This window comes from Ciconia boyciana, chromosome 2 (assembly GCF_034638445.1).
Source record: "Ciconia boyciana chromosome 2, ASM3463844v1, whole genome shotgun sequence".
Taxonomy (NCBI): domain Eukaryota; kingdom Metazoa; phylum Chordata; class Aves; order Ciconiiformes; family Ciconiidae; genus Ciconia; species Ciconia boyciana.
The window spans coordinates 159,062,734-159,089,207 of NC_132935.1; the positions used below are offsets into that span (position 1 = coordinate 159,062,734).

The 26,474-nt window shown below is 36.9% G+C and overlaps 1 protein-coding gene across 2 annotated transcripts in view; it reads left to right on the forward strand.

Annotated features, from left to right (window-relative positions):
• The window catches only part of LMBR1 (limb development membrane protein 1), a 74,465-nt gene extending 50,219 nt beyond the window's left edge, over nt 1–24,246 (forward strand). For both annotated transcript variants that reach the window (XM_072854710.1, XM_072854711.1), the window contains 10 exons: nt 1,764–1,828; nt 2,996–3,068; nt 9,163–9,243; nt 10,270–10,346; nt 10,579–10,656; nt 11,559–11,632; nt 11,866–11,956; nt 13,445–13,511; nt 17,971–18,132; nt 20,831–24,246. In XM_072854710.1, coding sequence (XP_072710811.1) covers nt 1,764–1,828; nt 2,996–3,068; nt 9,163–9,243; nt 10,270–10,346; nt 10,579–10,656; nt 11,559–11,632; nt 11,866–11,956; nt 13,445–13,511; nt 17,971–18,132; nt 20,831–20,913 — 851 coding nt within the window. In that variant the 3' untranslated portion in view covers nt 20,914–24,246. The remainder of the gene's footprint in view (nt 1–1,763; nt 1,829–2,995; nt 3,069–9,162; nt 9,244–10,269; nt 10,347–10,578; nt 10,657–11,558; nt 11,633–11,865; nt 11,957–13,444; nt 13,512–17,970; nt 18,133–20,830) is intronic.
• The last annotated feature ends 2,228 nt before the right edge of the window (nt 24,247–26,474 follow it).

The following is a 26,474-nucleotide window of genomic DNA, read 5'->3' on the forward strand; positions in this document are numbered from 1 at the left end:
TCCCTTTCTAGATTATCATCATTCCACCTGTTCTCCAGGCTTTATAGGTTTACAGCTAACACTTACAGGGCTGTCACTGGAGAAAGGGTGGGGAATGATAGTTTGAAACTTCCTTAAAACTAAGCAGATCTGTCTCTGAAAGGTGTTGCTCATAGAGACCTCAGTGAGTCTCCTTAGGTTCTCTGTATGTGGAGATCCTTAAATCCACTTTAATGGAGGAAGGGGGGGTAGTAAAAAAAAAAAGTGGTTCTGAATGTCTCATGTAGGCTGTTCAAGAGTGTGATTCACAACAGTTGCTGAATGTTTTAATGGGGAAGTTGGCCTGCAAACTTCCTACATCTGTCTTGCAGTTTGTTTCTGCAGAGCTGAAAAGACAGCATGTGTTCTGGGGCTACTGTAAACCAGTTCACCAAAATAATTGGGATTAAATGCCAATTTTTGGAAGAGTTATTTGTAATTTATATGGGCAAATCACTGAAGTTATTTAAGGCCTTCCAAGCTGTTACATCTGTGTAGCTGAAAGGGCAGCATACAGCAGTGGGAAAGTGGTAGATGCTGGGGTAGAGCTTCATTAGATCTTCAGCTGGCTTAATTGCTGAAGCAGTGTATGAGTGAGGCATATTGTAGTGGTCATTTGAAGCACCGCTTGCTTTCTCTTTTCTCCTTTTCCTGCAGGCTTCCTCTGTAGTAAAGGAAGACTAGCTTAAGTTAGCCTTTTTGAATACTCTTGTATTTTTCCTGTAATACATAGTCATAGTGAAACACTACTTAATACAAATAAATTTAATCCTCGCTATAAAATCTTGTGTGCTTCTCCTTTTTTTGACAACACTGTTTTATTATAGTGGAAACTATAAATGCATATTCTCATCCATGCTTTTATAAATTCCTTCCTTCTCCTTCCATCTCCTACACACTTCAGTATTTGAAAGCTGTTCTCCCTAAACTATTGATTTTTACTAATTTCTGTTATCATGGTTTGAGCCTTTCTCCCAACAAACGTGTATGCACCATACCTGGAAACCATCACAGGCTATGATCAAAAAGGGCCAATTGTTATTTCATAGAAAAGTAGCTTAAAATCTGGTAGCTGAGCCTACTATCAACTGAAGTTGCAGTGTAACTTTCAGAGCAAAGCAGCTTCACGATCTCTTGGCCTTACAGCTACACCTGTGCTAATAGATGAAATGTGCTTGAGATGTTCCCCAGTGCTATGGCCAACTAGTGTCGTTCCATCCATGATATTGCAGTTTGCAGAAGGTGGCTGTGTACGTATTGCCTCATGATAATGGTTCCTGGGCTGCCTGAACTCCAGAACTGCACCTGGGAATTGTTTGGGAAAGTGCTAACTGGCCCAGGGCAAATCATGCCAGGGATGGTTCTAGCAATTTACTGGTGTAGACAATCAAGTCTTAATGCCCAGGAATGTATCCTGGCACTGCTGAATTTACTCATGTAGACATAGCCTCTGGTGCCACATGCTTTGAATAAATAACTACTTGAGCAAGTTTAAGGTATCTGATTATATGATGTTCCTCGTTGGCAAAAAAAATCAGTTATGCTCTTAGAGGGCAGAGATGCTTGTCTTGCTCAGAATTCATATGATAGCAATGCGTTTTAAACTTCTTATTGGAGTTTGAAGCTCTCGCAGTTCTCTTCAAAACCATACTCGGTTAGATGTGGAATAGCACATTGAACATCCAAATAAAAATTGGTCTTTGACTTACAAATCACTGTTTTGCATAATCTTTCTTCTTCTGCAGTATGCACGCCGGTGGGACTTTCACGGATGTTTACAGTAATGGGTCAGTTGCTGGTGAAGCCAACAGTAAGTGTGACACAAATCTGTCCTCGCGTGCTATCTGTTAGGAGGTAGAATGGCATTAGGGTACTTTCTTTTAGAATGGTTGCACTTCTACATAATTCTTGCTTCAGCTCATCAAAGTTTCTATAGTCCATATTTACGTACTTGTCTGAAATTTTTCATATAGCACAGAAGTGTGTTTTTTTTCCACAGAAAAAGTTTTTTTTAAATAGTATAGACTTCCTCTGATTTTCCAGTTTATATAACTGCTACTAGCATTAATATTTATTGCCAGTATTGCCTACGTCTGTTTTGCAAATGCCTGAAAAGTGTGGGCTTGTTCTGAGTTCAGGAGCAAAGGATACAAGAGCAAACTAAGGCTGGATGACAAGAAGGGTACCTGGGGGTACACTTAGATGGGTGCAATGTAGGTAGTTGGCATCTGTAAGAACTTGTTATACGTAGATAGTCTACTGTTCTTGTACTGAACACTGTGAGGGAAGGGAGAAGCTTGTACCATGTGCAAGTACTCTAGTGACTTTGCTGGCATGTTTCCTAGTTTGTATTTACTAGAATTTGGGTGCACTTAGGTCTTGCATTCCTTTTCATTAGTCAGTTCAACCCTGAAAATACAAAGAAAATACACGGTGTTTTGCTATCTGTAAGCTTTAAACTCAAAGCATCTGATAGTAAGGTAGAGAGACTTCATTTATTTGGTTTTAGCTTCCAATAGCAATTTATATTTGCTTGAAATATTGGCTTATGTGAAAAGTCACTTTTTAATATACTTTTTCAAAATCTGCAGTTATTTTTGTTTAAATCAAATGGAGTGTGAAGGTTGATAGGCTGTTAATTTTTTCCCTAGAAATTATTTAAATGATTTGAGTATAGGTCAGATGTACTGTCCCTTCCCCTGTTCCCTAAGTCTCTTCTCTTTAGATTGAAACTGAATATAAGAGCTTTAACCTGAAATTAAAACTTAACAGAAAGTTTGCTTACGGTAAAGAAATAGATCTGTAACAGAATGGAATAATCTTTCGTGGAGTCCTTATTTGTGTCAGTATTGTAAAGTTGTAGACTGTATATTTAAAATATAGGTTACTAGAACAAAACAAACCTGACTAGATTAGTACCGTCAGAAAAACAAGTGACTGATACTCAGTCAGTTCATGTTTCTGTTTCCAAATACAGATCCTTGAAGACCTAGATGAACAGATGTATATCATCACTTTAGAGGAAGAAGCAATTCAGAGGAGGCTTAATGGTATGCTTGTTCTGATACCACTTCAAATACAGTATTTAGAGTAGAGTGGTTCTGGTCACGAGTGTTGATCTCACTGTTACATGGCCTCTTCTCTCAAAATAGAAAATTTAAACATCTTAGTATGTAACAAGCATTATAGGCTTACATTTCATTGCTCACTGTGTTGTTCAAGATTGGCGCATGTGTGTGTGGTTTGCTTTGTTTTGGTTTTTAACATGTTCAGCTCTAATATGTGCTCTCTGTTCTGAGACTGAGAAAGCAAACTGGGTAGTTGACCAGACCCGCCACCCTTACTGCAAAATAGTTTGGATTGGTAAATGATTGTGTTTTAGCCTTGTCGGAAGAACAATGAGCTTATATTAGCAAGAGGCTCAACTTCCTGCATTATGAGTTTTGGCTTTTATTTGGAGGATTTTTTCTGTTTCAGTTCATTATTATTTAGAATCTTATAATTCATTATAATAATTCATTAAACATCAGAGGAGTCCTTTCTATTCTAGGAGCTATTTGGTGAATTTAATAATTTTAATAGTTCTATTAATGAATAATTACAATGAATAATTATACAAATGTTTTAGACCTCTTGTATTTACTATTACAATTTTGCACTTCATGATAAGGTGTTTCTGTTTTGAAGTATTTCAAAAGCAGTATGAAGCTCTAGCTTCTAAGTAAGAGTATTGCAGCATGGCAGGCATGATTACGGAAAATAGATCAGTTCCATAAACCTGGAAATCATATTGTACAAATTCTCTTTTGAATTGCTTTTAACTGCATGGATAAGCCATCCATCCACAATTTATACAATTACTTCAGACTGGAAAACCAAAGAATATTGATGTAATGACACATCCATTGTTGTGTTGTCTTATGACTCATTTTAGCCTTAATTTTCTTAATTTCCTGTCTTTCTCTCTTACTTTTCAGTCTTCTGTCATATATCTCAATCTTTTCTTCTTTCAAGTCTCAGTAAGTCTTCTTTCGAAGTTGCGTGGTCAGGGAAAGCACCTTTGATAACAGTGGATCATGGTGGTCGTCTTTATTCCAGTGTTTAAAATTTGTGGAGAAGTAGTGACTTCTTTGTGCTAAAATCAGCCATGATTTCAGTTTAAAAGTAATGTTCACGTTTGCTATTTTGGAAGCTTAGGTTTTTATACTGACACACGTATATATATGCACACACATACAGACACACAAAAAGGTACATGCAGTGAATGTCTTTGAAGCTGTGATGGGGTAATTATAATTGTTCTGTGTGTTTGATGTTAGCTAGCAACTGTAAAATATTTGTTACTGAATATTTTATGTTGTCATGGTGATTGTGCTTATCTACAAGAACAGCGATACAGAAAAATGACCCAACAGTTATTCGGGTATCTGTTAGAAGTAGCACAGAGTGGTTTCCACTATTCAGGTGGAGAATGTGATTATTTAGGCAGTGATTGTCTGCTGTTTTTCTGCGTAGAAGTCTAGTCAACAGCTGTTTATATTGCAATTTAGTAATATCACTCATGAGGTGGACCTAGCCTGTTTGTAGCCATCTATTAATTGGATCTGGATTTAGGATGTGTGCAGGTGGCTTCCCTAACCGCTAGCCAAAAGACTGGATTCTCTTCCAGCGAATCGGTTAGTATTCAACATTAAGTGGAACTGCAACCCACCCATGCTGCACAGAGCTCTCAGCAGCCTGCTCTTGAGAGGTGAAAGATGTGGGGCTTAAGTGTCCTTTGACAGGAGAGGGAACTGAATTCTTCTGTTTCACATGCTGAGGGAATGGTACTGACACCATCATCTGAAGGAATGCTTGAAAACCCATAGTTTGGTGTACTGAGAAAATTAATGGGTTGAAGCTGAAAAGTAAATAAAACTTTAAACTTGGATAGAGCATGTAGGTGGAGGGCAATATGTTATATGCACAAGAAGATACTCTGCAAGATTTTTGTGAGTAATTATTTAAGTAATTTATAAGAATGGTTCTCATTTATGTGGCAAGCACGGAAAGCTTCATCTCTGCCAGAAGACTTTCTAATACATACAAATTATGCCAGAAAAATAGATACCATTTTTGGCAGAACTACGAAGACTCATGTTTATCATGTTTCTTGCATTTTTAAAAAATGTGTGCAAATGGAGGTGTGGTGCTAATTACATTAATAAATGTAGTGCTGTGATGTTAGAGGCCATAATCTGTGATTTAACAGCCAGATTGTCTAAGTATTCTTGTTGCTGTATTGGAGCAGATATATGAGGCTACACACTTCCCATGCCATGGCTATTGCAACTCTTCCACAGTTGTGGTAGTGGAAATATATGTGCTTAAGTAACCCTGCTGGACACTTTTGCAGTAAAGTGTTCTGAAATATATACTCAATTTATATGTATAACCAGAGAGTTGAATTTTTATTAAAACTGAAGAGGACCAGAGCACAGGCTTAAGCAATACTTGGTGATTGTCAGTGCTGATTTTCCTTGGTGGAATAATTGCTATCACTCTCCTAGTGCTGCTTTGCCCTGTCCTAATTAATATTTCCTCAGACAATGCCTGGACATAGGAAGGGGGTAACATGAGTCACTGTTCCCACTGAATAGGCTGGGTAAAGCCTCTGTTTTCAGAGGAGGAAAAAAATTTAGCTGTGTGAGCTGGTGCCCTTCTTGATTCATATAGATGTAACTATTGTGGCGGTGATGCCATTGGTGGAATAGGCTGTAAAGCTCTTCATATTTGAAAATAAATCTAACTGTGAAACTGCATATCTTCTTTGCGGAAACTGATTTTCTTCCTTCTCAGATGTCTACAATGTGTAACTGAAAATTGGAGAAGGAGGGAGGGGAAAGTTTGATCGTGTTATCTACCCTAGTATTTTTATCTACTGAAGAGATACTGGGCTTTGGGAAAATGTTTGTTTCCAGTGTATTATATTTCAGTACCCACATCACTCCTACAGTCAAAGAATAAAGCTGGGACTTTTTTATATTAAAAGAAAAAAGTTGCCTTCAGCTATTAGTTTTCCTGAATCCAAAGAGATGGGTGGGGTAGGATCAAAAATACTTACTTGATCAAAGTTATTGGCTCTGAAGGTATCCTTACATAGGTAAGAAAGATGAAAGGTGTTGTTTTTATTGCACGCTAGTAACAGTGTAATTTTGAACTAATTGGTGTTGAACTGCCAATCACCTAGGGGGAATGCAAATAGATACTCTTACAATTTCCTTTGAGGTACTGAAATCTTATGTCGGGGCTGGAAGAAAAACAGAATAATACCGTTAAATTGACCTTAAATGAGCTGCTTTGTGGCTTTCTTGGAGAATCCCTTCTAACTTTTCATTGCTAGTCCAAACAAGTCTTGTCTACCAATTTGATTTATTGGCTAGACAGCGCTGACATTGAACTTTGTGCGTGTTTGAAATAAAGCTAATGTTATAGAGCTTTTAAGAATTTAGCTGCATCCTTTTCAAATACTCTTTTGACTGATCTGAAACTTTGCCTTCCCCTCTTGTAAAATATCCTTTTGTATAGCAACCTGTTGTTTGCTACTATTTTTAAGGAGGAACTACAACAGCACTTAAATATGATTCAGAATTTCTACTGAAGTGTCTCTTAGGGACCTAATGTGATCATGCTGACTTTGTTGGAAAGAATCCCATGAATATCAGTGTTTTGAGCTCTGGATTTTTATATTGAGGGAAGGAAACAACATATATCTTGACTAAAGCTTTTCCTCAGAGACCCCTAAATCAATTATGGAGAAGAAGAAAATGTCAGATGCTAACTTGAGTTTTCTTACTTTTTCAACTGCTTCCATTAAAGTTCTTGAGACTTTTTCCACTGCGCTCTATAGCTATCCTGTTTCTCAACTCATAGTAATTAGTCATTCCATAAAACAGATGTTTCAGACTTTTTTCAGAGGGAATGCATCAGCACAAAAGCTTATTTTTATAATGATAATGAGATTTGTTTGTTTTTTTTAAAAAAACCTTTTTCTAAAAACCTCCATATTACAATTACTTATTTAAAAAACACTGAGAAATTAAACTGACATTCATATTGCAGGAACTTCAAGTGAATAGAAGTTGTTACAAAACAGCATTTGTAGGTCTTACTGGTTAGTCCTGGGATTTGAGAAACTTATATATTTGAAGCCATTGTAAATATTACCACGTACACATTATATCACTGATATCAAAGATAAATGTTTAGGTATAGCACAGAGGTTATATGTAATATGCAAAAATATGTGTGAAAGAAGTGGATAATTAAACATTTAAAAGTTAATTTTTGAAACAGTTGGATGCCTCATTGAGAATTTGACTGCATTGAACAAATCAGTATTAATACTCTGAAATAAAAAGAGTAAGGTTTTTTTTTTTTAAGTCTAAGAAATACTCTTGTATATCTTGGTTTTCAGGTAGGACCTCACTGTGCTGGAATATGGAGAATGTGGGGGCTGGATGGGATGAGAAATTTAGCTTGTCTTGTACTGAGATAGCTGGGTGGATGAGCAGACAACAGAAAATAAGGAAATAATGAGACTGGACTGTAAAGTAGTGTTAGCGTGCCAGCAACCTAAGTGCTATTTAGTTTTTGTAGGCAAATGATCAAGATGTGAGATAAAAGCCTGTCCAAGACTATTAATCTTAGAATTTTATTAAGAGTGTTTAAAAAAAAAAAAAAGTATCTGGAGCATGGTGCTGTTACAGGTTAGCCCGCAATCAAAGGTGAGGCCGAGGGTAGGGAATGGCCAGCAGGTGAAGGGTGTCGATGTAAATCAAGAAAGAAGATAACAGAGAGGACTTAGGGCTTATTAAGACCTTGAACTGTCACTGCCACAGAGTGAGTTTGGCCTGGAATAGACAGGGAAAATATGAGCCCTCTTAATGTATTTTCAGGTGAGATTATTCAGAAATAAAAGGGATGAAAGTGGGGCAAAGATGAGTGGAGAGTGTTTCTAACTTATGCTGGGAATAATATTTCCAGTTTGTGATTGCAAAGAGTAAAAGCTAAAGTAGAAATAGTGAGATCAGAACTGAAATAGCAGCTCTCTAGTCAGCGTTTCAGAGCTGTATCGTTGCTTGAACACTGTGCAGTGTTTGTAGAGGAACTGGAATCAAGGAGAGAAGCCACAGTGTGCTTGCTTGCACTAGGAAAGATGGGTGGTTGGAAGAGAGTGGGAGGTTGAAGAGAAAAAGGATGGAGAGGGAACATGGGCTGGGTTTCCTAGAGCCCACGTAGGGATAGGAGGAAGAGTTGCTGAGCAACTTTTAGGCAGAAAATCAGCAAGGGAGAGAGGAATTAATATTACGGTTGTCAGTTTTCAGCTGGTGTAGAGGAGAGAGTTTGAGGAGTTGCACAACAGTGATATGCATATGCTGTAAACTGTAAAAGGGAAGGTGAAGGAATATGGTCTCATGGGTGGTTGTGAGGAAAATCTAATCATGGTTGTCAGAGGGAGCTCTGCGGCACGGAGAGACTGACCAAATCAGGCAAACTGATATGAGCAGAAGATATGTCAACAAGCAGATATCAGCAGTATGGAAACTGAGTTTGCTGAGTAAAAAGGACTGGGGAAAGGGAGAGAGGGACAGAAGCTGAAAGTGGAGGTCCAGCCACCAGCTTACATAGTTTGGAGGCAAAGGTCCACTTTGTCTTTAAGCTGCTAAATAATAATGTCCTTGAAGAGCATGCAGAGATTCTTTACATGTGATACATGAATCATATAGAGATACAAGAATGAGGCATTTGAGACATCGTGTGTCAGGCTGCCACACCATAACTGGTTTTTGGACCTGTGCAACAGTTCAGCAGTAGCTGTTCTTGTAGTTCTTGCAGCAGCTGGTCAACAGAATAGGCAGGGATCACAGAAGGTCACACTGTGAAACCTCTGATGTGTTGAACTCTTCTAGTTAGATGGAATTAGAAGGTTCTTGACTAAGCCTCTGTTTTTTTGAAAAGTAGTTGAAGAGTCTCAAAGAAACACCTGCAGTTTAAAGCCACAAGTGTTCATGTGATGCTTCCTAAATCTGAATTGTCACAGTGTCTCTTACAGTACTATAGTTAGTCTCATCCAAAAGAAAATACTCTCTTCTGTTTTAAAAGGTGTATCTTCCACGGTGGAATACCAGACAGTAGAGTTGGAACGGGAGCTTGAAAAAGTGAAAAGCAAGAAAACGAATCTAGGTAAGAAACTTTTTTCTACTGTTTCGTGTGGATTGCAGTTTTGTAAATGACCTTAAGATGCTGTGTTTAGCTTGTAGCAGTTACTTGATTGATTCCAGTTTGTTCTTAACCAAATTTGTGCACGTGCAGTCCTTTCGAATTGGCATAGTTTCTACAAATACATTACATGGAATCATTGCTCCCCTCTAACAAACAAATTTAAGTAAGGAGTCTGATTTGGATCTTATTTTTAACATAATTTTAGAGAAATTGTAACCCTCTTGACTTCCTTGCCTGGACCTTAGTAGCACAGTCTTCGTATATAATGATAGGCTTATTTGGGATAATCTCAGACATTACTTTCCTCTCTGTTTTTGAATTATTTCTGTAAAAGTCCAATTGTGTTTAAGAACAGTAAAATAATTCTTAGCAGGTTTGAGTCTTTTTAAAACTGAAAAGTGATACTTCTGGTAATGGCAGCCACTCAACAGGAATCTCCCTACTTTATTCAAAGGCTTGCAGGATTTTGCATTTATCAGTGTGCTATGTGCAAAACTAAGACTGTGGTAAGAAAAAGTTGTTGGGTTTTCTTTTTAGACATACTAGTGATGTCCAGTGAGTTAGTCTTGTATCTCTTGCTTTGTAAGAGGAAAATACTGTTTAAATATTTGAAATTCCCTTCTGTCCCTTTAGGTCATACTAAAATATACATGTAAACAGCATATTTTTAAATTCAGTGTATTTTAAACATTGCAGAGCTGCTGTATGCCAGGGCAAGAAAATGTTATGGTGAAACATGCCTGTAAACGAGAGAGAAAAATCAGCTTCTCTGTTTCCCCAGCCTTCCTCTAAAGAGGCTTCATATTTTTGGCATTGCTTTGTACAGCTCTTCAGGGTGGATATTTTTATGAACTGGTCAGTGTCGGTTCAAGATTACTTTTGTTACCTATAGTTATAATGAGAGCTTATAGATAGCTGAATGATTTTTACTTGTTTCATTCAAAGGTGATCTACGGTATTAAGCTTCTGTTTTTCTCTTCTGAACAGAACGGCGGAAAAAAGCTTCAGCTTGGGAAAGGAATTTAGTCTATCCAGCTGTTATGATATTGCTACTGACTGAGACGGTAAGAATTTTTGCTCTTTTCTTTTTCTTTTTCCCCAACAAAAAGTATGAAGAATTCTTTGGTCATTTGGGGGAATAGTTTTAAAATTTTTGAGTGATGTGTGTTTAAGCAACAAACTTGATATATTCTTTTCTTGACGATTTTAAAAGATGAAATCTGGTAAGGATAAATGTATACATTTTTAAAACGTGGAATACTTTTAAATAACAAGACTGTTTCTATTTCTTTATAGTCCATCTCGGTCCTCTTAGTTGCTTTCAACATTCTTTACCTGTTGGTTGATGAGACGGCAATGCCAAAGGGATCAGGGGTATAGTAAACCTCTCTTATGAGTTTTATAACTTTAGTAAAGCTTTGGAGCCCTTACAAAAGTGCAAGTGAGAACTTATGCTTTAATAATGTCAAAACTAATGAGCCTCAACCTTGACTTTGCTTCTAGGTTTCGGTGCTGTGCATTCATAAACATTTATTACGTGTCCTGTTATAATGAGTTCTTAATAAAACTAGTCCAGAATCTTTATGAAGATACGTTGATTCAGTAAAGTAAATCAGTAATCTGGAGTTTGCATTTTACTCATGTCTCCTACTTTTATACAGACTAGAAATGTTCAATTTAAGAAACTATGTTAAAAACCAACATTAAAAGCCTGTCTTGGTTTGTGTTCCTATTAGAAACCATTATATTTTTTCCTCCTTTATTATAAAAATACTTCAGGGAAGTATAGAACAGCACATTGAGTAGTAGTGTCTTTAATCATGAGGGTTTTTTCATTAACTTGGTAATGCTTTCCCCTGCGTGTAGCTGTATATGAGCTTGCAGAGCTGTAAAAGGTGTTTGGTGGTGATGGCCACTCTGCCTGTGGTATTGCGAACAACTAGAAGTGTCTTCTTTTGAGACATCTTATTTTAGTTTCCAAAGTAATGGAGTATCTATAAAATGCAGCATGGTGGGTAGATGCAGGGTGCGTAAAATGTGAATCATGGTACCTTCTGTCTTAGTAATACATTTCATTCAGGTTTGAAAGCTAGCTGATGCAATTGCATAGGATGGGAGACTTGCAGGTTAGAACATCAGAATGCCCCTTAAATACTGAATTGAGAAAAGTCTGTATTTCATGTAAGATGGTAGGTTTTTTGGTCCTGGTAGAAGTTAACTTTATGAACAGTTGCATGTATCTTGATAAATTACGCAAAGTATTTTTCTCCTTGTAGGGGCCCGGAATAGGAAATGCCTCCCTATCCACCTTTGGTTTTGTGGGAGCAGCACTTGAAATCATTTTGATTTTGTATCCTTTCTTTAAGAATTCTGTCTGTTAACAAGTGTTCTGTCTAGTTTTCTGGGACACTGGTAATTTACTAAGACACTTGCCTGGAAAGAAGAAAGAGATAGGTCAGTTTTTCTCAAGCACTCGAAGTGTTTTTGTTTTTTTTCTTTGGTTCTTAAGACTTTTAGGAGACTGCTGAGGACTTGAGTGAAACTTGCATTCCTTGGAGGTTCCTTTTTCCTTGATTCTCACAGCTATCTTATGGTATCCTCTGTCGTCGGCTTCTACAGTCTTCGTTTTTTTGAAAATTTCACTCCCAAAAAGGATGACACAACTATGACAAAGGTAAGGTAAAGTCTGTGATGAGGATGGGCCCCTCCTCTCTTTCTTGCCACCCAAGACAAACTGACTCTTTTAGTTAGTAATTGCCCTGAATGGCTCATTTGCAGTGATCAGTATTTGTTTGTAAGCTGCGTAAACACAAACTGGAAGATTTTCAAAATGCTGAATGAGTGGGAAAAAGGATGTGCTCTGTTTAGTTTGGATGGCATCCATTCACTTGTAAAAAGCTGGGAATAGCAGAGCTTGTTAACTAGCTATAGAAAAGCTAGTGAAAGAACTTTTTTCAAAGGAAACGTATTGCTAATGAGTAACTTTGATTGTGCTAACTGTACTTCAGGGAGCTTGTTTGAAATCTGAAGAACTTGGTTGCTAGAAGTAATACAGACGAAGTAATTCAAATTTGAATAATTAAACTAAGACTGAGGAGGCCTATTCAGCAACATTTTGCAGTCTGAGGCTAATTTGACTTTCTACAATTTAGCACTGGCTTCAGAATAACAAATGCTGTTACCTAATGCAGAGGAACATGCTTAGGTTTTTGGCGAAATATTCCCACAGCTGACAAGGGGAGGTGATCAGTAACCAAGGAACAGATGTTGAATTTCATTATTTTTTTCAATGTGTTTCATTGTTTTTTGTTTTTTTTTTAAAGTGATGGATAAAGACATTTTTACCATAAATTGTTGGAAGTGAGAAAGTAGATAAACACACAATGGTTATAGTAGACAGGTAGTAGGGAGTTGGAATGTTCTTAATGTTTTCTATTGATTGTTTACAGTATACCAGGAATAGCGTAGAAATAAATAGCTAAGGCACAAATGTCTTCCTACTTTCAAGAAGTTTTCTGTTTTTTTTTTTCTTTTGGGTTCTGGTAGAATTACAGCTGAAGAAAGTGATCTCTTGTGAGAGAAAGTTTCAATTACGCTTTATAAAGGCTTCACAAAAACTAGAGTAAAATCTAACAGCTGTGAATTTTTTTGTACTATTTAAAGTAGTCAACAGGCATTCAATTGAAAGGAAGCTCTTTGTTGTAATTTTTTAAATAATGCTAATCCTGCAAGCAGTTACATACAAAGCTTAAGCTGATGTATCAGTCATCTATTCTAAGCCCATGGAATGGTTCTTTTATAAAAGTTTGCAGGAATTAAGTAAACAGTTGATGCCTTGCAACATGGTAGTTTTGAATAATTTTGAATCTAAGCATATGTAACACTTTGATTTAAAAGCAAATGATTACATATTTGATTTTTTTTTAACTCGTCTCTTGGATCATCTTCATCTTGTGTAACACCATATGGAGAAGTGTGACAGAAGTAAGCAAGACTAACAGTATGTTACTGTAAATTAAATTGCTTTAGGTTCAGTTTGAAGAATGTAACTTTTAGGAATTCTTCTTTTTCATCTTGAGTACTGTTGGGTGGTGTTTTGTTGTTTTTTTTTCCTTCAGCAATCCCATTTATAATTTAAATGCTGTTTGTCATTTTCAAACAGATCATTGGAAACTGTGTCTCAATCTTGGTGCTGAGCTCTGCTTTGCCAGTGATGTCAAGGACACTGGGTAAGTGAAATGGAAGTAGAAAACATTGTAATAAAGGATGTTTAATTGAGTTTAAAAAAAAAAAAAAAGGAAAAAAGAACAGCCTGTAGCTGTACCTTTCATAGCATGTGTTCAATTTGCCATCACTTTCAATAGAAAGAGCATGTACGTGTGGCCTTTTCTACACCAACATGAGCTGCTGAAAATACATTCTACATACACGAACTGCAGAACATGCATTCTAAAAAAAAGATGCTAAGCATTTTCTAGAGAATATATTCTTTTAAAAAGGCAGGTCAGATTTTAAACTTCTTAAAACAGGAGATGATGAGAAGAATAGATGCGGAGACTGCTTGTTCAGGGCAGTATAAAATAGTTTCATGTTCACTGTGAAATTAGAGTGCTCAGTTTTTGTGAAAAAATACATTTGGAGATCTCAGGTATAAAATTTGGGATAACGAGCGCAAATGTCTTTTTAAAAACAGTTAATGACTCTAAATTGATTAAGTTTTTTATCAGCAATGATACCAGGCTACTTTCATTTTCCCTAAAATAATCTGCTTGCTTTCTTTGTTACTTCAGTTTTCAAATATAAAAATTTGGAATCCAGCACAGGTAGAACTGAAGAAGTTCTGATTTTATTGTTAAGAACTGGCAGTAGCATTTGAAGTGGAAAAACTATTTTAACCAGTTGGAAAGACAAGATGTTTTGCATCTTCATTTTGTTTAATTAGGTAATCTTCAACTTGAATTCTTGAAGTTAGATGGCAAGGCTATTACATGTTTAAGTAGTGCAGGATACTTGCAGCTAATGTGAATTTCATTGGGAACATTAAGCAGAACAAAACAAAAATCTTCCCCTGGGGCTGTACGAGCCTTAAGTACAAGCTTAGGAGTTTAAGCTCAGGCCCACAGACCAGTTATGTGTACCCAATAGTTCTGTAGCTGATTTTCTTTTCAAGCAGAATACTATCAAATCAAGAATAGTTAACATTTTCCAGTAAACTATACTGTATATTCTCATGCTGTGTGTATCTACAGATGATGAGTTTTATTAGATTTACTAGATCATTTCTATAACGAGCAAAAAACCCTGTAATGCATTTTGGAGAGTTGAATCTTAAAATACACATTCTAGAGTTCATGTTTTAAAAATCTGTAGTAAAACTTCACAAAAATACAAAAGAATAATTCAAGTATTTAAGTAGTGTAGTTTTAAAATATAGCCAGTATGATAAAGATCTAAGTAGGAAAGCAGTTCTAGCACTTAGAGCAAGATGTTATGTTGAAAAATTAGTGTTTTACAATAGAATTTTAACATTAGTATTGTGTCCACTAAGTTACTGCATTCATGATTTGCTTAAAAAAAAAATCTGTTAATGATCTATGAGATTAACAGTTGATAATAAATGCATTCTGTGGAAGTAAGTATACATGTGGGGTGCATTGTTGTCTCATAGGAAACAGATTAATGGTAAAACTGACGAGAAAAAAAAAAAGACTAACAAATGAAATTCCTGAATAGTTTGCCATAGAGATAAATGAAAGAAGAAAAAAGATGGAACAATTAACACAGAGCTAACAAATGCACAGCTGTCCAAACAGGATTAATAGAGTGTATTAGAGTACAGTGAGTCATGTGGTGCTTTGCAAAAATATCAACATGTGTTGCACTACATGCTACCGCCCTGTGGCACTGAATAGATGAAAAGAAATAAATATGTTAAGCAGATTCATAGTCTTTTCACTGTATTAAAAAAGCGAGTTTCTAGACTATACGGAAAAGACTAGGCTTTATCATTATGGGAAAGGTAAAAAAGCAAAAGTTATCTAATACATGTACTGACCTTTTTCCAGTTTTAAAAATGGAAATAAGATAATTTTTTTATGTGTTTCATAGCATTCTCATCAAATACGTAGGTGGTGGATGTCTCTAATCTGTCATTCTTTTAGAATGCCAGGAAAGTTTTTACTAAAATAAGTTATTTTACTAAAGTAAGATAAGTCATCTTTTCCAGAACTTTTCAGCCCTTTAGTACTCCTTCTTGAAAAAAGTTTCCCACCAGCACCATATTGCTAATCACTGTGAAACAAATGGAGAACAGAGCACTTAATAGCCAGGAATATAGAGATGAGGAATCGCAAACAAAATTGAATTTTCTAATATACAAAAGTATTCCTAGAATTCTTCTCTCGATTATTATGGTTAAGTTAATAGTGATTTAAAACTTATTTGTATGTACAGTCTAAAAACATAGTATTTCTTTTTCTTTAAACCTGAACAAGTATTTAATATTTTATTTGGTAAATTGTCACCAACTTTATTGGATCTATATTTCTGTCCACTAGAGATGTAGCTTTCTGTTCAGTTACTGAGTAGTCTTTCAGATTGCAGTCTTGGGAATTTTTTTTCTGTGGGCTGAGTAGATACTTCTGTAAGAAAGTCAGCAAAAGCTTTTTATTCCTTTTCTCCCACAAACTTATAAAATGATAGTGTCACTTTTTTTTTCTGATGAGCAGTGACTTTTTTTATTCATACGAGGAAAATGAATGTAACTTGTAGGCAATATTTTTTCCCACCTGCTCCAACAGAAGTGTCAGGCTTCACTTTTGTTTGTCCTCATAACACCTACTCTATTGCTCGCTATTCTTCTGAACCCCTTTGTGTCAAGGGGTATTTTTGCTTTTCCAAAGAACTCTTTACTCAGTGCTCTACCTGTGTTGCTTCTTTTCCTTTAAAGGTCTGGAAGCCTGTACGTTCAAACTCGACTTTCTCAATTTTTTTGTAGCTCAGCATTCTGACTAAAACACTCTCTGCTTCTTTGAAAATATTCTTAAGGACACTGTTTGGCTTCAAGTGTGAAAGCAACTCTGTGTTTATTATCCTTCATCTGTTCACTGGTTGATTCAGTCAGCCAGTTTCTTCTTCTTGTGCTAAGACCTTCTGTGCTTTTCTGATATCTCTCCCTGCCTCTCTTGCTATTTTCATCAGCTTCAGTAATTTTTTTTTCCTGCTTTATCCTTTGAAAATTCTCCTTTTCATTTGCTTCATTTTGGCATGCTTTTCTTAGATACTAAATTTGATTTGCCTTTTTTTATTTATTTAATTGACTGATGCTGAGTGCAAGAAGTGTGCGTATCTTTTAACATTGTGATAGCTGGCTGTAAGTCTTGGGTATCAAGGTACAGTGAGATTCGTAAGTGCCAGGTTTACCCTTGAAAGAAATGTAACTGACCCTGAATTCTATCTCTCTTCATTTATTGCCACTGTTGATGTCACAGTTCTTAAAAGTCCCCAAACCTTTTCAAAATAAGATGATAGAAAACTCGCTTCCAGGAACTTCAGTGCCAGGGTTATTTTCTGATTGCCTAGTTTTCTGCTGCCATTTTAGTTCTGGGATGAGGTAAGCTTCCTTCCTTTGCTCTCTTGGTCTTAACTGTTAGAGCAGACATCACTGTGACATCATTTGTGCCAAAAGTGTTTTGGGAATATAATGGTTTATCAATCCTCGACAACTGTTACTTGGGTATCACCTCAATATTCCGCCATTTATTCAGTGCAGTCCTTGATGTGGACCTGGCAAAGGAACAACCTATGGTTCTTCCTCTTTCTGCCTTCTGGGACAGACCTTATAGCTTGTAGACGCTTCCACGTTTCGGAAAGATTTGGCTGGCTTAGCTTTAGTGATTGACTAGCCTTTGTTCAGCACAAAGCCCAAGTGTCAGTGTTAGGAGGTCCACTGTGAAGAAGACCTGTCAGCACTGTCTTTCAGGCAAACTCTTTTCCTTCTTGGCAGATGCTCTGTGGCTATAGTGGCAGGTGGATCTAGGAGAAAAACTACAGCTGGAAAGATGTCTTTAAACTTTGGTTTCAAAAGCAGTGGCTCTGAAAAAAAACACTTACAAAGGCTTAGAATTTACTGTAAGATACCGTGGCTCTCATGGAAAGGCTTTTTGCTACCTGTATTTTTTTAAAAAGAAAGCCTACAGTGCATTTCATCCCTTTCTGGAATAGATAAAGATTTCATAGAAACTGAGATTTCAAGCAGTTTTCATACTAGTACTGATTTTTTTCCCTATTTTTATTGAAATATTTGAATATTGAAATATTGAAATTTTTCATTAACATTTTTCAATTTTTTCAAAATTTTATTGAAATATTGAAATATTTCCTATATTTATTGAAATTATAAAAGCAGAATTCTTATCTAAAATAGAGAATTTACTTCAACTCACATTATTCAAGCATTTTACTAGGAAACTTAAACATTTTGATAAGTGTGTCTTACCGTTTCATAGTGGCCAATGAAGTGGAAAATGACCTTGAGAACATTGTCTCGTGTGTTTAACCATGTGTCTTACAGTGTGTTTTCTGAAAGAATTTTGCTGCCATATGTAAAAAGCCACAGAATGAAATGTTTGTGTTTCTTAAAAAATGTAATCAAGATTTTGATGTAAATCTTAAATGCAATTTTAACAGGAATCACCAGATTTGATCTGCTTGGAGACTTTGGAAGGTTTAACTGGCTGGGAAACTTCTATATTGTATTATCTTACAACTTGCTCTTTGCTATCATGACAACATTGTGTCTGGTCAGAAAGTTCACTTCCGCTGTGCGAGAAGAGCTCCTGAAGGCATTAGGTAATACAGCACTGAAAACTTAGTTTGTACTTGAACGTTTCCTTTCTCCACCATTGCTACCTTGACATGCTACTGTTAAAGTTCCGTTACAACTCACAGAATTTTTTTTTTGGTGGAAGTTTCTATAAGTTAAGGTGAGAATGCATAGCTTTGTGTTATTTTCTGAAGAGTCGAGAGCTAAGGTACAACATTGATCTTAATGATATGTCTGTGTAGTTATTGATCTGCAGTTAGATTTTCAGCCTTTAGAGAGCACAGAAACATTCTTATTGCTACTGAGCCGTTATTCCAACTTCAACTTGTTGTTGGCGTTGTATTCCAACTGTGAAACTTCAACTTGTGTGTGGGTTGGCTTTTTTCTTTTTTTGTTTAAAGCAATTTATTAATTCCCTGAAAATAGTTTAGTAGAAGTCTTAGCTGCCTTGTTGTGATGCTTTTTTTTGAGCACTACGTGTTCAGAAAATCTTTGGACAGAGTATACAGAATCTTAGTAACTGGCTGAGTAAAACCTGTACTTGATATAATCAAAATTTTGATCAAATTGTGCATTCATGTTTCTTGGCCATATAAGAAAGGCTTGAAACATATTTGATACCAAGAGGAGAAAATGTACATATTTAGTAATTGTGCTGTTACTATATCTTATCTTTACTAATTAATGAAGCTCCTACCTCTTTAGAACCCTAGAGCAGTATTTGCCTAAATTGAGAGGACTAATGGTGAAACTTCAGTGTTTCTTTATAACTGTGGATTCAGTTTGTAGTGCACTGAAAGGTACTTACGTTAGTTTCCACTGATGCCTGCTTTCCAGAGTTGTCACCCTGGTAAACAAAACCCAGAGTGCACCTCTACTGGTGGCAATTAAGTTAAAATCAGACCTACTAAATAGGGAAATACAGAATGACTGGCAGTGTAGGATTATAACAAGCCATTCTGTGATTTTTGATGTTGAGTTTTGAAGCTCCAGGGGAACAGATTAGTGGGCCAGGAGTGTGTAAATCTGTCCATTGATTTTTATGCTGAAAATATTTTCAGAGAAGTTCCATTGCTGATTGAGACAGGTGATGTGAGTATGATGTATTTGACATTATCCCCCAGCTTTTAGTTAAGGTCATTTTATGAGAAGACCTTGATTCATCTCTTTAAGTTGACTTGCATAATCCTTTTTTTTTTTTGTGTGCAACTGTTTTGACTGTAGAGGTATTACTTTGTATAACGTAATGGCTGTTGCAGAGCTATGAAAGAAATAAATTAACATCAGTCAGCATGGGCTTATAGCAACAGGTCTGATAAAACTTTAAAGTTTCTCTCTTAAAGCAAATGGTGTAAAAGATTTATGTTGATAATTCATGGCACTTTATTAAACATGTAGTGTTTAATAAAAAAAAATATGTTGAAAGCAGATTAACAAACTTCAAAACGCAGGCGGAGTAGGATAATGGTCATTGGATGGCATCATTCTAGAGGATTTTTTAGCGATTTTTTTTTTTTGGTCTTTTGCTATCACATATTGTGTGATTTTGTGTAAATATTGTGATCAAAATGGAGAAGCAATGTAACTGGTGAAAGGTTTACATTTGACACAAGCAGGGAGTTACAAATTCTGAAGAGCACAGGTTCCTGACACAAACTGGCTTTGCTTTCAGTGCTATGCATAACAAAGTGCCTGTTAAAAACTGTCACATGGAATTCAAAGAATGAGAACCAGAATTGGTGTGCTCATTTCTCTCCCAAAACTGTGACACTGAGGACTAGAGGCTGGTGGAGCATCATAGCTAATTAGTGGAAGGTAAATTCCTGCTGCAGGCCTGTGACGAAAAGAATTCATGTCATATTGGGACTTAAAAATAATACAATATTGAGTAGATGTTGGTTTTTTAGTAGTGTGGTCAGGAATTCCAATGATGCAAGAAATTTAACTTGGTACATCATGGCACTTCAGTAAAACTCTCACTATAGTCTACGCTAAATGAATAAGAAGCTCTTTCCATTTTTGATCCTTAATTTTAGAGACTTGATAGGAGACTTCAGAGAGAAACTGTAGGAAGCAAGAAAGGACTGCCATCATACCTCTTGTGAATAAAACACAGCTAAATTTACCATCCTTCCCCATCTACCCCCCCAAAAAAGAGTAGTTTAACTACTTGCCTGGGACAGGATGGGAGACTTTAATTAGCACTCATAGTAGAGAACTATGCAATAAGAACAAATGGCTGGAAATGGAGATAAATTAGTAATAACGTAGGCCTAAAGATATTATTAGACATATGAACAATTTAGAGAGGTGATGTGGTCATCACCAATGATCTTAAGATCAGCAATGGATGCTTTTCAGAAAGATGCTATAGTTTAAAGGAAATATTTTAGGTAACTATTTTGGTCTTTGTAGGTTGACAGAGTGAAGGATTGCAAGTCTTTCTCTGTTCTTAACGTCTAAGTCTGTGATTTAAGCAATGTGAAGTTAGACTTCTCTTGCTTCCAAGCATGTCCATTGTAATGGACTTTTCTCACTTAAAACACAGCTGAGGGAATTTCCCAGAAGTAATTCTTACCTGAGCTAGAATGTCAGCTCTGGTCTTCAGCAAATGCGAGTCCTTAATCCCAAACTAGAATTTGGTTTGTATGTATTATTTTGGATAGCTGTAGGCATGAACCATGGGAGAATCTCAGTTTTTCCTTATTGTGTAATGTTTTGCAGGATTAGATAAACTTCATCTGTCAAACAATCCAAGAGACTCGGAGATAAAGCCGTCTGCAAATGGGCATCAGAAAACACTGTGATTAACAATCACCTGCAATCAACATAGCTGAAAACATCAACCTCATGGCATTCCTGTCATCTCATCAGCATTTTTATATTGGTTTTATTTGTTGATAATTTGGGTCCAACCTTGTCTCATTTTTTGATATTGTGTGCTTCTGAGGAAGTTGAGTATATCAGATTCTTCTCTTTCCAGTGAACTTTTGGTCTGCTTGTTTATTTCCCAGTAAGTTAATGCAGGAGGTGCCTTGAAGACTGGAAGCTGAAGAGAATAATGCATTCCTTTTTATTTGTTGACAGTCTCATATCTTTAGATATAAACCTGCTACCATTTGAATGCACAGTACCTCCTGTGTTATATAGACACAGCTATAAAGAATAACTTTGGGACTTGGGTTAAAAAAAAAAAAAAATACACTTGAAGCCCTCTATGACCCTTACTGGAAGTGTAAACTACCTGGAGTAGGTATTCTTGACAGTAGATAAACAGTTCCACTAAGAATGTGTTAAAACTGAAAGTAACTGGTAGAGATCACAGTTCCTTTCGCACTGGGGACAGTAGGCTGTTCATAGTCTAATGTCACGAAGCTTTCTTGGGAGGCCAGCGTTTTCAGCTTCCTGTTCTTAGCTCTAAATGCCAGGTTGCTTTACTGGTAGTCAGACAATGTCTTACCGAATAGAGTGAAGTACAAGATGAAGATTAACTTCAGCGTTAAATCTGAGCCTAGTACGCTTTGTAAAAAGCTGTGTAGACCCCCTGTCACAGCTCTTACAGTTCTGTAAGCTATTGTGCCGTGGAGGTCACTTACCCTGCCAAGTACATCCCTGTAAAATTCTTTATGAACTACTGTGTATAAGCAGTACTTGTAATCAATGCAAGTAGCACAGGCCTAGGAGGCTGCAATTGCAGTTTTTTACAGTCTTCTTTAATTTGAAGTAAATTATTTATCTGAATTTATACTATAGTTACCAGGATTTCTGTTCAGTGGCATAATCCAGTATCTTTCACTAGCCTGTTTTTTAATGTACACATGAACCTGTATATAGGCCTATATGTGTAGATACCGTAAATTAAATTCTAAGCTTATAGAGATGACATAGGTGGCTTGGTAAGTAAAACTTGTGTGTTCAGTCTTGGTAGTATGAATTTCTGCGGTGTTACAGTTTAACTGCTCGGAGGCCTTAGATTCAGGATGGCATCGGTGGGTGGTAACGTCCTTTTTCTTAGCATTACTCCAGCCTTAGGAATCCTTTAAGCAGTTTATAGTAAAGAAAAAAACCCACCAACCATAACCCAAGTAAGTATTCAAACTCTGGTTGCACTTTTGTCCTCCTCTGCTGGAAGTCATCTTCCAACAGATTGGCCTGGGGACACCTTCAGTGTGTGCCCATTCCGTAGCGGGTCAGATAGCGTTCCTGTTCACTTCCCATTTCCGTAAAACAAGTATGTCTGTCTGTAGTTTGAGGTCTGATACGTGATCGAGTGGTGACAACTCCAGCGTGGTTCCGAAGTAAGATAAACCTTGCGTCAGAAGCTCTTTGGCTGTTCTCCCGAGATGACTGCTCTGGGCTGCAGACCTTACTGCTGTGTGTGTGAATGTGAGCTTCCCCCCGCTCCCCAGAGTGCTTAAAAAATCAAGCTCTAGTATACACGAGGATTTCTCCGTGGTTTTGGGTTTTTTTTGGTGTGGGTTTTTTTTTTTTTGCAGCTGCCTTTTCTGACTTGAACTGGGGCATAATGTAAATACTGCTGTAGTAAATATGATGCTAGAGAGTTACTTTTTTTGGTGTGATTTAGTATAAAGTCAAGGCTTATTAAACTGACTATTGATGTGTTGTACTGAGTCTTGGAAGACAAAGTAAAATTGCTTGATTTCACTAAGATTTACAAGCATCTTTTCTGTTGTTTGAGTTTAATGCTGACATTTTAGTGAGAAATCTTTATCTGAGTCAAAGTTCTGCAACCGAGAACAGGGAGCTGTAATTAAAAGTTGTTTTAAAATGTGTTTACATTTAAAATATTGGGAGATTTATTATTAGGGGTGTCATTCAGGTATTCGCAGAGCTTGTAGCCTTATGTATTAGCATTATGGTTAAAAATAACTGAACTGTATCCACTTGTCCATGCAAGTGATTGTGTGACCAAAATTGTCCTCGTGTCTTAATGGGGCTGGTGAATTGTGGTGTGTGAGGCTAGTCAGCTTTATTAAAATATTTCTATTACAACTTTAAGATGTTTTTTAAATACATTCTGTGAAACTGAAGAAATGTATTAAAGGAATAAATCTAGGGAATATGAACCAGCATAGGTCTTGCTCTTCATGCTTTTGGAGAGATGTTTGTCCTGGCATCAGTGACCCAAGATCATAGAAAAAGATGGGAATATAATGTGTATGTGGTTTCTGAAAGTGAGTTGGGCAATTACTTAAATTGAGCAGAGACAGTCCCTGCTGGTAAGCACACAAGTTTCAGGGAAGACTTTAAAACTCTCTTTCAAAAGAAATGCTACAGCCTTGCCTGTTCCCACCCCTTCTGCTGGATCCTACTGTCAGAGATGTGTAGGTTAAGGCTATGTTAGCGAAGATTTTTACATTGAAATATGGAGGATGGTTAAGATGCTGTGTGGTTTCCAAGGTGGACAAGAAATTCAGAACTACCCTGTGCAACTACTGACAGTGTTTTGTTTTAAAATCAGCTGTTTATATTGTGTCACTGCCCACATTAAAATATGCCTTTGGCCTTGAAAATGACATGCTTATGCAAAACTTCTTTACAGATACAATGCTACAAATATACTACATGTAAGATACAGGTCACTATATACTTTTCACAGAAGCATATGGTCACTTAAATACAAGCAACTGGTAATTCATTAATGGATATTGACGATACATTCCTAGTATTTTGACTCATGTAGAGTCAGGTGGTCTATACCTTCAAGGTATATACAGCTGATCTTAGTAACATTAACATCTGCCTCACTTCTTATGAGGCAAAAAGCACATAAATGCTTCCATCTTCAAGTAGATACCACACAAGACCAAAAAATAGATGTAAACTAATTGTTTTAAGTTAGCCGTTTCTTGGCTTTATTCTGTGTTGGTAGCACAATATGAAATGCAGTGGCAGAACTGTAATATTGTGGGATTTCGAAGCGTAAAGCACACATACTTATCACTGTAAGCTAAAAAATAATAGTATTGGTTACTGTACAAGTAACAGTTTTTGCATTCATAGGAAGCTTTGTTTACTGTCTGTAATGTGATGATTGTCTTTGGCCCTGTTCCTCCGATGATACCTTTTACCCTGTTGACTGTTTCAGTGTCATAGAAATTAAAGGATTTGACAAGTTGTTTTCCTGGTCTGGTTCCAAAGTACCACCTCGAGTACCATAGAGGCACGGCTGTGCGCTGCAGCCGAGGCTGTGCAGACAGGAGCTCGTGCAGCCGTGTGCTGAACGGGGCGAATGCGGGTGCTGCGGAGCGACGCTTTCTCCAGCGTGTCAGCAGGAGTGACGAGTGCGAAGGGGGCTGCAGCCCCCCCCTGTCCCACCAGGTCTCTCCTGCTTGCCCATACGTCTCTGCAGCAGCTGATGCTACTTCAGGTGCTCACATGTGCCCACTGCTGTGTGGTAAAGACAAGAATGCCCTTTTCTTAAAGACTTTACAATCAAAATGAGAAAGGAATAAGGTGGAAACAAAGAGCAATTGGCTTCTTCATGCATGTGACTTTCCTTGAACATTGCAAGAATATTGTAACCTAGTCTAGGTTACTTTCCTTTCTCTTTCTTTTCCTCCTCTTCCAGAATCAGGATGGGCTCAGCCTTACGCTTAGTGAACTAGCATCTACAATTTTGAAATATCAAATACGGGAAGACAGCTAAATCCTGTTGTTTTACATATACTCTGATTTTTAAAAGATCAATTTTTTAAATCTAGGTAAAGTCATTTAAGCAGAGACAGTACACTAAGGCCATGTTAACCTCTTTAAAAAGAAACGTGTTTAGTTTTGTTTAAAAAAGTGTTGATGTGAACTGTGAACCTTTAAATGCTTTAAGGAAATAAGATCCCCTACCCCCTAGTGTTAGTATTTTTGTTGTTGTTTTAGTGCTGACTTGAGACAATATTGCATACACTAACTTCCCTCCCCAACCTGTATATTTCAGGAGCTGAAATCTTGAGCTCCTGAATATTGAATTTACTATTGGCAAACCGGCAAGTTATTTGTCACATTAACAGCATTTGAACTTTACAAACCTGCCGCTTCTGGATTCATCCTGTTCAGAGAGAGCAATCTAAGCCAACAGCCATCACCCAGATGGTGATAACCTCTGCCACCATGTTCTGCCTTGCCCAGTGCCCTTACCTCAGGCAAACAGTCTCTGACACTGTCGTAAGAAGTTGTGATGCTCCTTTCCTGTTCCAGGTGTGAGGACATCAGCCTGTGGTTTGTCTGTCTGCCACATGCAGTTCTGGCTGCTGAATTGGGTTATTTTTGCTGGGGATTGCAGACTCTCAGGGTTTCCAGGTGATAGCTGTGCGTGTTCTTGAACCGTAGCTTTTCACTGTCAGCTCTGTTTTGTTGGGACTAAGCAGTCACTCAGGATTTTCTGGTTGTAAGTTTCTGTGCAGGCCATTCTGTGTTTGAACGGCTTCTTGCTGTCTCAAGAATGCTGCACGGTTCTGAATAGAACCGTGTCCCCCCAGACCATGTCCAGAGAGGATCTCCTACAAGTTTCATTTTAAAAATTAAAGCCTGACAATATGGGTCAGAATCTCAGGAAGGAGAACACATCTGGTGGGGAATTAACACTAAATGTGACTTCCAGAATCCCTGCTGTGCCCGATGACTGGGGAGGGGTGTGTGTGGGGGAAATGCCATGGAGCTCACCTGTGCAGACAGTCTGTTTTCCATTCTTTTTCTAGTTGATCTTCAAAATTCTGTATGACTAAAAATAGATTTAAAATCCTTAAATTCATGAAATTCAGGGGCTGATGAAACTTTTTGCTAGATCTGGCCTTAATTCTTGGAGATATCTAACATCTTGGCTTGCTTTCCTTGTTCATCTTTTCAAGTTATTCACTATCTTATTTGATGGCATTGATATTAATAGCAGGTCCTCTTCTTGATGTGGACGAAATGTGAACAGAACAAGAAGAATTTACATAGATCTGATGTCTGATCTGTAAGAATATTTACCAGCAGGAGACATAAATGGGAAGGTTTTTTTGAAATGTTTCACAATTGAAGCACCTCAAACTCTTCTTTCAAAGAGAAAGAAGAAACACATGTTAGTACTTGAAAGTTGATTGTATGTTCTTTAAATATGCCAGTAATTCACTAGCACTGAAAAGAACTTCATAAATTCTTAAAATCTGTTTTGTGATTCACAGTGCAACAGTATCCTTGACTTTAAATTTATAGAAGCCTGTGAACTTTTGAAGATAGCTCTGTCTTGGCAACAGAAAACCTGAGGCTGCTCGCTAGTTCTGTATTAATTACTATATTTTTCTAAGTAACTTTTTCAGTTTCATTTATTGCTCATAGATTTTTTTATATATACTTAGCATTAAATGTTTTA